Consider the following 13018-nt stretch of genomic DNA (forward strand, 5'->3'; position numbering starts at 1 on the left):
AGGGTTGTCATTTATTAGTCCGTACCGACAACATTGCGGCCAAGGCCCATTTGAACAATCAGGGGGGATCCAGATCCCCACGTCTTCATCGGCAAGCAGTGGAAATATTGACCTGGGCCGAGACCCATCTTCTGTCGCTATCGGTGGAGCATATTCAAGGGAATCTCAACGTACAAGCGGACTGGTTGAGCTGACAAACAGTGGTCGAGGCCGAATGGAAACTTCATCCAGACCTGTTCCAGTTAATCATTCAAACCTTCGGCAATCCCAGCATCGATCTGTTTGCCTCCGCACAGAATTGTCAACTTCCGCGGTTCTTCACCAGGTATTTCCACAGGAACGCATTGGCAGTAGACGCCCTGACAACGCCCTGGCCACAAGAGCTTCTATATGCGTTTCCACCGACTCCGGTCATTCCGAAGCTGATCAGGAAGATCTGGTCAGAAAAAGCCAAAGTGGTGCTGGTGGCACCTTGGTGGCCCAGACGTCCGTGGTTTTCCTCAATCCTTCAACTAGCCGTGTCCCCTCCTCTGCGTCTGCCCACCCCCATGGACATGCTGTCTCAGGGTCCCATACTGCACCCCAATCCCAGTTGGTTTTGTCTGACCGCATGGCTCTTGAACGCAAGATCTTAGCCAGGAGGGGTTACTCCGCACAGGTAATAGACATTATTGTCGCGTCCCGTAGACCCTCTACAATCCGAATTTATGATTCTTCGTGGAAGTCATTTCTGTCCTGGGCTCAATCCAACGACATCGATCCGTTAAGACCTTCGGTTCCACAGGTGCTTCGCTTCCTTCAATCCGGGTTCGAGAAGGGCCTCAGAAGCTCCACTCTACGCAGACAACTTGCAGGTCTCACGACAATATGGCCAAAGGTTCAAGGGGTTCCAATGTCCAGACATCACGACATCATTCGATTCCTCAAGGGGGTCTCCCAGAAACAACCACCCATAGTGCACAGGTTCCCGTCGTGGAGGCTCAACTTGGTACTTTCGGCCCTTACCAAACCTCCCTTCGAACCGATTCAATCAGTGGACCTGAAGTGGATCCGTATGAAGCTTCTATTCTTAGTCGCCATCACTACCGCTCGAAGAGTGTCGGAGTTGCAGGCTCTTTCAGTCAATTCTCAACTTTGCATATTTCATAAGGACAGAGTTGTTATGCATCTCGACCCCACATTCGTCCCAAAGGTAGCTTCATCCTTTCATCTGAAGCAAGAGATCATCATCCCTACCTTCTGTCCAGCTCCTTCACATCCTAAGGAGATTCTTTGGCATTCGCTGGACGTCCGCAGAGCGCTGAAGTGCTATATAATTCGTACTGAGCCTATCAGGCGGACTGAGTCTCTCTTCATAAACATCGCCTCGCCTAATCGGGGAGCCCAGATGTCAAAGGCATCCCTAAGTTACACACTTAGATCTTGCATTAGTGAGGCATATAAGGCATCTCACACATCAGTCCCTTCTGGTATTACTGCCCATTCTACTAGATGTGCCGCAGCTAATGCTGCATTTCGACGCCACATCCCCTTAGAAGAGGTGTGCAAGGCCGCTACATGGTCTTCGGCCTCTTCCTTTATTAAGCATTATAGATTACATACCATGTCTGCAAATGAGACTGCCTTCGGCACACGCGTGCTGGAGCATATCTTTGGAGACTGAATTTCCCACCCGTTAAGGGACACTGCTCGGGGAGGTCCCACATCCAAGATGCCCGAAATCGCCTCCAGGAGAACGGTCCATTGGTACTTACCCTGAAGGGGCCTTCTCCTGTGGGGCGATGAGGGCATCTTGGCCCTCCCTCGGATTATATCAGTCTCCAGTGTAGTCATACAGTCCTAGGGATAGCTATACTAATAAGTTCAGTACTCTTCAGAGTTATGACAGACTTGTCGACAACAAGTTAGTAGTTTTTATCGAAGTTCTTGACGTTTCAATGTTCTGTTATATGTTTATTACACTGTTCTTGTTACTTCCTGTTATATTTCTTGAGAGAGTTAAAGCTTTCGTTACTGCTGTGTCATTCGAATACTGGAGATCTAAGATGGAGCCCAACCAATCCACAGGAAGTGACATCGTTTAGCCCTGCCTCCCTGAGTATAGGTTGGAAATCACCCACATCCAAGATGCCCTCATCGCCCCACAGGAGAAGGCCCCTTCAGGGTAAGTACCAATGGACCGATTTCAAACTTTGTGTCTCCTTGGTACATCACAAACAAACTTGTGATCACTGAAGAGGATTCTGGGAAGCATTCTAGTGGGCATACTTAGTTCATGTGGATCTGCAGCTCTTGTTATTGTCTCACATGAACTGAGAATGTGCTCTACAACTCTCCCCGTGGCTGCAAATAGTGTGGGGAAAATGTGTCCTGATGCCACTGTAGTGCCAATCTACAAGAACAGAATAGTTTTTTAAAACTATTTTTAAACTATTTTAAAAAACTATTTTTAAACTGACTATTTTAAGCTATTTTTAAACTGTCATTCAGTTTCTGAAGATCTCATCTTCCATATATGCAAACATTATTTCTTTTTGTGGAATTGGATTTCTGTTTGTGATGTTTCTTCTGATGGGCTGTAGAAAGGTAATGCAGGACAAGAGATTCTAATCCAGTGATGGCAAACCTTTTCGAGACCGAGTGCCCAAATTGCAACCCAAAACCAACTTATTTATCGCAAAGTGCCAACACAGCAATTTAACCTGAATACTTAGGTTTTAGTTTAGAAAAAGCGGTTGGCTCCGAGGCATGCGTTACTGAGGAGTAAGCTTGGTGGTAGTCGGTGGCTTTGCTATGAAGCAACCATGCAACTCTTTGAATGGGTGAATCACAAACCTAGGAGGGTTTACTCAGAAGCAAGCCCCATTGCCAGCAACCGAGCTTACTCCCAAGTAAAGGATCACACTTTAGTTCTTCACATGAAAATCAGTGAGGTTTAACAGTGCTTAACAGGGTTACCTACACTGCTTCCCCAAAACTAGGTCTTAGGTTTAATGCTAATAATCAAGCCCATCGGCCCAGGCCAGCCTAGATGTGTGTGTGTGTGCGTGCGTGCGTGTGTGTGTGTGTGTGTGTGTGGCGATTCCCCCCCATGACAAATTCTGTGCGCGCGTGCCCACAGAGAGGGCTCTGAGTGCCACCTCTGGCACCTGTGCCATAGGTTCGCCACCACTGTTCTAATCCAATTGATTAATTTATTTAAACTGTAAGGCCATTGCACAAAGAGAAATGAAATCATGGTTTAGGAAACGTTCAGTCTTAAACCTAAAAATCCGTCGGTGTCCTTTTTAGTTGGTTTTTGTGTAGTCTTTGCTAATGCTTGTTGTTACATAGATGACATGCAAGAAGAATTGAAATTTAAGATAGAAGAAGGCTTCTTGTACAATATGCAGTAATTAAGTTAAAACAAATGGTAGTCAATTCAGTAGAAAAAGAAGAGTTAGCTTTTATATTCCACTTTTCTCTACCATAAGGAGTCTCAAAGCAGCCTACAATCTTTTTCCCATCTCTGTCCCTAAATAAGATAGGTGTGACTGATGGCGTTCTGAAGAACTCTAATCGGATGAACTGGGTTCGATTCCCCACTCCTCCACCTGCTGCATGACCTTGTGTCAGTCGCAGTTCTTTCAGAACTCTCTCAGCCCCACCTACCTCTCAAGGTGGTTGTTGTGGGGATGGGAGGGGAAGGTGCTTTGAGACTTCTTAAGGTAGAGAAAAGCAGGGTATAAAAACCTCCTCTTCTTAAATTTAAGGGGCAGACTTATGGAAGTGTCCATAACTGAAAAAGGCTTAGGGCCTTATACTGTTTGACCCTTGTTACACAGGTCACACTGTAATCTTGTTTAATTGTTAGTTGGCTCATTAATATGTGCAAGTTAATTGAATGCTATTCAGTTTGTAGTTTGAGATGGTGTATAAAGGTAAATGGGATACAAAACTTACAGAACAGGGTCACACAGTGCTATGAAACATAGATAGTGGCTCGCTTTCTGCCCCCTTCCTCTTTCATTGGCTAACAGAATGGGTGCAGCAGGCCTGGGTGCAAGCTTGTGGAAAGGGGAAGAAATCTCTTTCACTAGCTTGTACTGTTCACAGTTCATTGGATCTACTGTCATGTGTGTGCAATATCTCAGAGCCATACCATGTTAATGACTTTTAATTCCAATTATTTTCAGGAGCTGGAGTTATTCTTCCCTTCTAGTGGAGGCCGTGGACCTGCAAATAGTGCAAAATATACACATTGTACCTGTTGTATTATTAAACCTCATGCAGTTAAAGAAGGTAAGTGACACGGGCGTGAAAATGTCTTCTGGCTTCTCAGTTGGTCAGCTGTATAGATTGAGATTCATGCAGGTATTACATTATTTTGTAAAGTATGGGGATAAGTTTATGCTTTATGGAATTAAATTTGATGACTAATTTAAACATATGTTTAAGGGAGAAGTGAAAGGAAGGTTTTTCTGAGCTGGTGATACAGAGAAGACTGTCCTTTATACCATTCGAAAAATGTGAGCTAACATCTATCTCATTGTGCAGCAAGATTGTTGAATGATAAATCACAGTTTTGTATCCTTCCTGTCTGTCTTTGTGTACACATAGTTCAGAATGTTAATTGTTCAGATGCAATAGATTATTCATTAATAAACTGTTCGTGGTGTGACAAGGCCATCCCCCAATGAGCTTTTCTCTTTATTGTGTTGTGCCTGGTATGGCTTTTACTTGTTCAAAATGCTGTAGCTTTTTCCATTAAGCACAACATTTCAGGGACCCGTGAGCTAAGAAACTTTTAATGAGACAACTCGTACTTAAAATTAAAACAAAAATGTATTTCTAATAGTTTAGTCCTGTTCTTCTAACCATTTGAAACCATCAGGAGGTCCTGCGGGGCCAATTTATTTACCAGATCTTTGTGTAGGGCCTAAATTGCAGGCATCTTTGGAGAAGGTTTTTTATTGTGTTGGTTTTGAATTGTAATGTTTTAACTGGGATGTGTAAGCCATGTCCCATGCACAAGGAACAATGGGACATAAGTATTTTAATTAATGAAAGGAATAAAGCAGAATTTTAACTTCTTAATATAGTGCTAAAATCTACAATTTGTACTTCAAAATATGAAGTGGAAAATCAAAATGGTAATCAGTTATATATTACAATGGTAACAGGATTACATACGTTACTTGTGGTTTATTAAATCACAATATACTCTTTTTGTTGGGCAGAGTTGTACCTTCCCTTCATCAGATTAGCTTGAAATGGTTGATGTTCGGACATAACCTTATACAGGCAATTCCACTTCTCTTTGTTAGTGTCAGGCACAGGAACATGAATTATATCACTGTGTTTACAGTATAATTATATGTTTTGGTTCCAAGGCCTGAATGTTCCAAAACAAATTTGTATGGAGGGTAACTACTAGTCAAAATTGTATTGTGGATGGTTACCCAATCAACCTTCTATAGCTTTTAGACACTCCTTAAAAGTACTGAAATGGGAATGGAAGGCATGGCATCATGTCTTTTCCAGGCATCAGTCTTGAAGGCTACTTTCTGGTGAAATCCTCATGTAATATGTAATCCCGTTACCATTGTAATATATAACTGATTACCATTTTGATTTTCCACTTCATATTTTGAAGTACAAATTGTAGATTTTAGCACTATATTGTAACAAGAAGCTTCCCTGCAAATGGCACACTGTGGGAAAAACTCACACTGAAGCACATAGATGCGTGGGAAGCAGTAAGTGTACAAAAGTCCCTTGAATTGTGACCAGGACAATATGAGGGGATCTGGTCAGTGGTAAGATTCTATTAAACTATCTACTGGTTCTGTAGATTCCCCCCCTCCCCCCACCACCCTCCTCCCTCCGTCCCACACATACCTGGCTGCTGTGGAAGGGGCTGGTTTTCTATCACTGTCAGGCTTCTCTGGGGATCTGAAAGGCCCCAGCGTGGTAAGCGAGGGGCTTTTCAAAGTCTGAGGCTCTAACAGCCCCTCGCTCCCGCTGCCATGGCGAGAAGCAAGGGGGCCTTTCAAAGTCCCGGAGAAGCCTGGTGCCTCAGCCCATGTAGGGCCCATGTGACAGTAATCTGATGTGGTGATCAGAACAAAGACCACTGGGACTTTTCAAGGAATGGCCTTAGGCAGTGTATCAGCTGAATTTGATAAAAGATATTTCATAGAAGGTACCAAATATGGCATGCCATGGAAGATACCTGGGCCTCTACCTATAGGCCAAAAACTAGCTGCATCCCCACTACATTATAAGAAGTTTCTTCGAGATGCTTGAATGCTATTTCAAAGAATTTTTCATCTGTTTTTTTTCTGGTGGTTTTATTTGTATTTTATTCAAGTTTTCCTTTTTTGATCTGATTTATTACATGGATGAAGATACAGCACCTACATAATCATCTGTGGGACCATGCAATTCATTGAAACTGTAATTGATCTTAGTCAAAGTGTTGGATGTAGCCCCCCCCCCCCATCATAGCCATTTAATTTTAAGACAAAGTCCTTTTAGAAGCTTACATTGAATTACACTGCATCATTTATAAGGTTCCTATCTGATGACAAGTGGACCATCACTGTTACTTTTATCTTTGGCTTTGTTGATCTGCTCCTGAGTGGAATAAAGGAACCTGTTACTAGGCAGCCAAAGCACTGGACCCTAGCAACTATAGTACCCTCACAGCAACATGACAAAGTAATCAAAGACATTTGATATATAGCACAAGTGAGAGTTCTGTTAATGGCTTCCAAGAAAGGGAAATCCTTGTGGTCGCATAAGTTTGAATTCAGGTTTAGCCATTACAAATGGTTAGCCTGCTGCACTGTGTGTAGAAAATGGAGAACTTTATTGGGATGTTTTTGAGTAAAAAAAAAAGAAAAGAATGTAGTTGGCAGTGTGATAATATTTTGCTTATTAGGGATCGGAACTGTCACATGGAGGATGTAGGAAACTGGACCTGGAAAAGGAAAGGGAGAAATCAGAAACACGACATTGACACGATTCCAGGTCTCAATTTAAAAGATCCTGGGGAAAACTTTGCCCTTTGAGCCTCCAAATGGTAATTCCCCTGATGGTCTGTTATCTCCTATGAAATTTCAAATAACTGTAAAGTCTTCTTCTGGAGATGAAGTAGCTTAATAGATGTCTGCATTACCTGCTGGCGTGGAGTTCCAGCACAGTTCCAAAACTCGAACACCCAGCACACAATGATCTTTCTCCTGGTTTTTATCTATTTATTTTTTAAAATAGGCTTATCTGTTTTATCTTTATCTAGAATTCAAGGGAGTTTTAAAGTTTGTCTTTTAAATTTGAAGCTGTGAAATAGACAACTCTTTGCGTATTGTTTTACTACTGCTTATCTAAGGAATGCAGTTTGAAGCTTGGAGGAATGAAGCCGAAATAGAAAGCAACAAACATGACTTTCCACTGGCCAAACAGAAGAAAATTATGGATTTTTATCTTCCTCAAGTGGTTCCCTTCCCTAATCACTTTGAGGCGCTAATAGAGAATGGTGATGGAGGAGAGATTAAGGCTTTTGGAGAACAGCTGGCAGTAGTAAAATTAACTCCTCTATCAATGAGCCAGTGCCTAAAGGATTTAATAGTAAGGAAAGGGAAAATAATATATTGACTATTTACAAGCTGATGGAACTCACAACAGCAACAGCAGAATATATCAGTAAAGGCCTCAGTTCTCTAAATGATAAACTAGACTACGTTGTCAGTAACGAAACGCAGATGAGTCTGTCTTTAAAGGTACATGCAGATGTTAATGCTGTTTCTCTTTTAAAATCACTTTTTGATAGTAAAAGTAGTTACAGAGCTAAGCCCTGTTATAGAGAGTGCATGTAAGCATGCTCAGAATATTCGTATTTGCTAAATTGTCATAAATGGTTCCCCTTCCATCTGTGATACTGGTGGGGCTGAGCTTCCATATCAAACAGAGGACATTACTGCCGCTTCCCTCTTTGAACTAGTAGTCCAGATTCATGAACTGTGACAGAACTGGTCCCACACGAATCATTTTTGGTTTGAAGGTAATAGTGATTAAGGTTAATCCAGGACAGATATAGAAGAAAGGGCCGAATCCAAAAGCCAGGCCTTTTCCGTAACACTTTGCACAACTTGTAGTTATTGCAGCATTTCACTGGAAAATCAATAATTAAAAGTGTTATTTTTCTGGCTGAGATCTAAGAAGTCAAAGTCCTCAGGCTATGTATGAATGACTTTATCAGCAAAGTTGAGAGTGCTAAGCTCTTTAGGGTCCTTATCTCGAGAATGCTTAAAATAACCATAGCTAGTCTGCTGCAGCAGCAAAAAATAAAAAGTCTCTGGAACTTTAAAGACCAGTGGATTTATCGGGGCATAAGCTTTTGTGTACTGGAGCTGACTTCTTCAAATTTTGGTGTCCTCAGTTGGCTGGTATGAGGATATCATTCATGCCAGCTGAGGGGACACCTTATGCATTTGATAAAGTTGGCTCTAGTTCACAAAATCTTATACTACAATGAATCTGTTGGTCTTTAAGGCCCCCAAAACTCCTTTTGCTTTTTTAAAATTACCCTGTAATGTATATCATACAAACTCACTCTAGAATTTACCACCTTCCCATAATTCATATGAGGGGCAGGACACTCTACCCCTGTTCTTCTGTCTCCTCTTCTCTTCTGTTCCATACACGTTTTATTGGGAGTTTAAAAACAATGATTGGTTGCCTAAGAAAGAAAATTGACATAGACCATAGAGAACTTTATTTATAGAAGAACTGTAATACAGACATTATTGTCCAAAGCAAATTGCTTAGTGATCATATTTCTAATTCCCAACTGTGGCTCACATTTGTAGATACCTAAATCCCTAGACTGTGGCCACATTTATTCCAAAAAGATGTTTCTGCAGACTTGGGGGGCTCTCTGGGTCTGCAGAAAGATCTGGCATTTGTTGAGGAGATTTGAATTCTCCCTCAAATAAGAAGGGTTCTCTGCACAAACCATAGAGGGCAGTTAATTTTTGAAATGGTGGTGGTTGATGCTGCAAGGATTCACTGTAGGGCTGCCTGTGATGACAGTGGACTTCTGGAGCAGCTCTAGGACCTGGCTGCCCTGGCAGGGAATATATGGTAATTGTGGGGGAGGGAGTCCAGAACCATAATGGGGGGGATGGGATCCCCTCCCCTCGCAAGTTTTGTGGGCCTCCCATTTGTTGTAATTTAATTTATATATAAATCCAAATAAACATTTTACATCATTCTAAGTAATATTTTAAAGCAGCATCTCAGCAAAACCAAGGCCCCTGTTGTGATGTATTTTATTCGATGCTACTTCTCCTCTTCCTGTTTTCCCTTCCTCGTTTCACCAAACTGGAGACATGGCCCCAAATGGCCCTCATATGGTCTTTTGGATGTCTTCACAATGTGAAAATTTATCTACTTGTTGGAAGGAGGAAATCAAATGTGATACCCTCTGCAAGTTCTTGCAAATTTCCAACGTTACTGTTTGTAGCCAATTTGTAGCCCTTTATAGGAATGAAAATGTTTAGGCAATGCCTGCTGAACTATCAGACACTATCAGAAACTGGGTTGTTGACAAGAGTTGAGTTCTCTTTGACCCTTCCATTAATAGCTTAAATAGAATAGATAATGCAAAATGAGCAAACATATGAATGGGTGAAATACCTGCTGAGGTATGAAGTTGAGACATGTATCTGAAGACACAGAGCTTTTATTTTGCATGTATTTTTTGAGGAATTTGAATAAATGGATTTTGGGTTCCCAGGCAGTGTTTAAGATACTGCTTATGTTGTAGATGATGGATACTTCTGTTCCTACTTTTTCATCATAAAAAGGAAGCTATAGAGTGATGGTTGTCAAAAAAGATATATATTGTAAATTCTTCTCTGAAACTTCATAACTCTGGAATACAATTTGTGTCAAGTATTGAGAAGAATTGTGTTTTGTACATAGATATTTGTGGAGAGTAGAATTCTCAAATACATTAAAAATTCTTCAAGAACAGCAAAAGAACAAATATAAAGTGATATCCATTTTCTTGGTTGCTTTGACATTATTATTCAATGATTTGGTAATAAAGGATAATTCACTCTGGTGGGGTTTGGCGTGGGGATATTTTTTCATTTCTAGCTGCCTCCTCTTGTGCCATTCCGACTCCTGCTTCAGAGCATTCCCTGGCCTTCTAGAACAGGTTTTCAGATGGTGCAAGAGACTGCCATGTAAAGTGTGAACACATAGCCGTTTGGATTCTAACCATGAAGGAAGGGAAGCTGAAGGAATATGATCTAGCTGTGCTTTTCTGAAGTCAGTAGTTGACTCCAGTGTACATGACTACTGTTTTTAATTATTAGATTAATCTCTGGATTTCATAAAATGTGTACATTCCAGCTTGGAGCTTCACATGCACGTACAGTTGTCGCTGAGCTCAGCATCCTCTGTTTTGCTTCTGATTTTCAGAGCTGCTTTCTTTGAATTGTCTTTATATGTTGTGAGGTGGTGAATTATTTTAAAAAAAGCAGTAGATGTTGCACCTCATCACTGTATCTGAGAAAATGTGCCTGAAGATTATCTGTCCTTTAATTTGTGCCTAGTAACCTAATGCTGTCTTGGAGACATAAAACCTTTCCTCTCTTTTATGCCCAAAGTTATTTGTTATGCATTTTTTCTAGGATTAGTATTACATTCCTTCAGTTGTATTTAGCAATGCCTGTGATTTCTTTTGTCCTTTGTCACTAAAAATTAAATCCTATACTAACACCTAATCTGGAGCTCTGATTTGGCTTCTTAGGGTAATCACATTTTCAAGATGTACTCTTCCTGGTTGCTGAGATCCTTACATACCCTGTTCCTTTCTCAAGCAGGACCTGAAAGGGTTTTTTTTAAATTGAACAAAACATTTTAGTTGAAATTTGTTGCAGTCCACTGACAGGCTTACATAGCCTTAAGTGCATGAATTACATTCTCGTGGCCTCTACAGAAACTGAAATCATGGCTTTTCACGGGTGGAGGGTGGATTAAAGTAGAAATAACTAGGCCCTTACAACTGTTGATGTACCATATATACTCGTGTCTAAGTCGACCTGCATATAAGTCGGGGCACCTAATTTTACCACAAAAAACTGGGAAAACTTATTGACTCATGTATAAGTCGAGCGTGGGAAATGCGACAGCTACTGGTAAATTTCAAAAATAAAAATAGATACCAATAAAATTACATTAATTGAGGCATCAGTAAGTTAAATTTTTTTGAATATTTATTTCAAAGAAAAATAGTAAACTACTTTAAAAGCGCAACAATTTTAAAAGTACAAATCCTTAGCTCAATCAGCAACCAATAACTTTAAAAGTGCAAAAAACCCCAGCTCAATCAGCAACCAAGCTAAAACACTAGTTAAAATCCTTCAAAACTGGATTCCTCCTCCTCATCTGTATGTCCAAATGTAACCCAACTTAGATTTTAAGAGGGATATTATCAGAAATGGAAAAGGAGTTTAAGTCTTTGACAGTATGATCCCACCTTGTGACCCTTAACATTCACCAGACTTACAACAAAAGAAACTTTAAATCTGTTTTCTGTTTCATAAACAATAGTGTGCAGTATACCAATGAAATATGGCAGACCAATACAGAAATAATAATCAACATATAATAGTTCTGGCCTGCTATGCAAGACAGGCTAGCAGGTTCTCAGTCCTTTAGTTCTCTCTAGCTATATACAGCCTCCAAGCCTCTTAACTGAACTCTGTGAAGAAACCAAATGATTAATTTGTATTTTGGCAGAGGGGGGAAGAGACCATAACAAAGGAAACCAAAATACAAACTAATAGTCAATCAATATAAACATAATATCCCCTTCTCAACAATTAATACAAACCAAAAATACAGGCCTCAACCATTCTGAGGAAATGGAGCCTTTCCTTATTTGGAAAATCTGAGCTCTTCAGCTCCCCCTAATGGACCCCTCGCTACAGTTACCTATTTCCCAGAGTATGACCAGAGTATAAGTCGAGGGGAGCTTTTTCAGCATTAAAAAGGTGCTGAAAAACTCGACTTATACACGAGTTTATACGGTATGTTTGAACAGTGCTTACCTTGCGGTCTTTCTCCTTAAACGCTCTTATTTCAATATAGTCCTTTTTTCTGTAGCTCTGTTCCTTTTAGAGCCCTGTGGCGCAGAATGATAATCTGCAATCAAAGTTCTGCTCACGACCTGAGTTCAATCCTGATTAAACTGCCAGACTCCTCACAGGTACATCTGTGAGAGAGCATTCCACACCTGTGCTTGGGCAGCTGCACTGGTTGCTGGTGGAATTCTGAAATAAGTTCAAGGTTTTGGTTATAACCTGTAAGGTCCTGAGCTGTCTGGGACTATTATATCTATGGAACCTCATCACTCAATATTGCCCACAGAGGACATTCCAGTCCTACCACAAAAATCTTCTGGTGGTCCCTGGCTCCAAGGATGTGCGATTGGCCTTGACCAAAGCCAGGACTTTTTTTGCCCTGGGACCTGCCTGGTAGAACTCTCTGTCAGCTGACGCTGCGGGATCTTATGCAATTCTGCAGTGTCTGTAAGACAGAGATTTTTCACCAGGCCTTGGGTTGAGACCACTTGTGTGTCCCAATATTATCTTCTGGCCTCCCTACAACACATTATTATTTAGTGTCGCCCTCTCGCGACGTTGTCCATGCCGAATAGTTGGGCAATCATTTCTGTTTGTTTGGGCTAGGTGGGTTTTAATAGGCTAAATTTTGGTGCCATCCTGAGTTTCAATGATAGTTATATCTTATGTATTAGTAAAATCGTTTTAAAATGTTTGTGCGCTACCCTGAAGCTGGCTTTGGTTGGAGAGGACAAGATATAAATTTAATATAGTAGTAGTAGTAGTAGTAGTAGTAGTAGTAGTAGTAGTAGTAGTAGTAGTGAGGCACTTGGAACATCTGCAAATCAATAAAATCTACATCTGTCAGAATCAGAAGGCAGCCCTGTTCGGATCTGCAT

The 13018-nt window shown here is 41.0% G+C and overlaps 1 protein-coding gene across 1 annotated transcript in view; it reads left to right on the forward strand.

Annotated features, from left to right (window-relative positions):
* Positions 1-13018, forward strand: part of NME7 (NME/NM23 family member 7) — a 68487-nt gene that overhangs the window by 50737 nt on the left and 4732 nt on the right. The window contains exon 7 of the mRNA XM_048494047.1: positions 4176-4281. Within this exon, the coding sequence (XP_048350004.1) occupies positions 4176-4281 (106 nt within the window). The remainder of the gene's footprint in view (positions 1-4175; positions 4282-13018) is intronic.

The sequence above is a fragment of the Sphaerodactylus townsendi genome, linkage group LG04 (assembly GCF_021028975.2).
Source record: "Sphaerodactylus townsendi isolate TG3544 linkage group LG04, MPM_Stown_v2.3, whole genome shotgun sequence".
NCBI classification, from domain to species: Eukaryota; Metazoa; Chordata; class Lepidosauria; order Squamata; family Sphaerodactylidae; genus Sphaerodactylus; species Sphaerodactylus townsendi.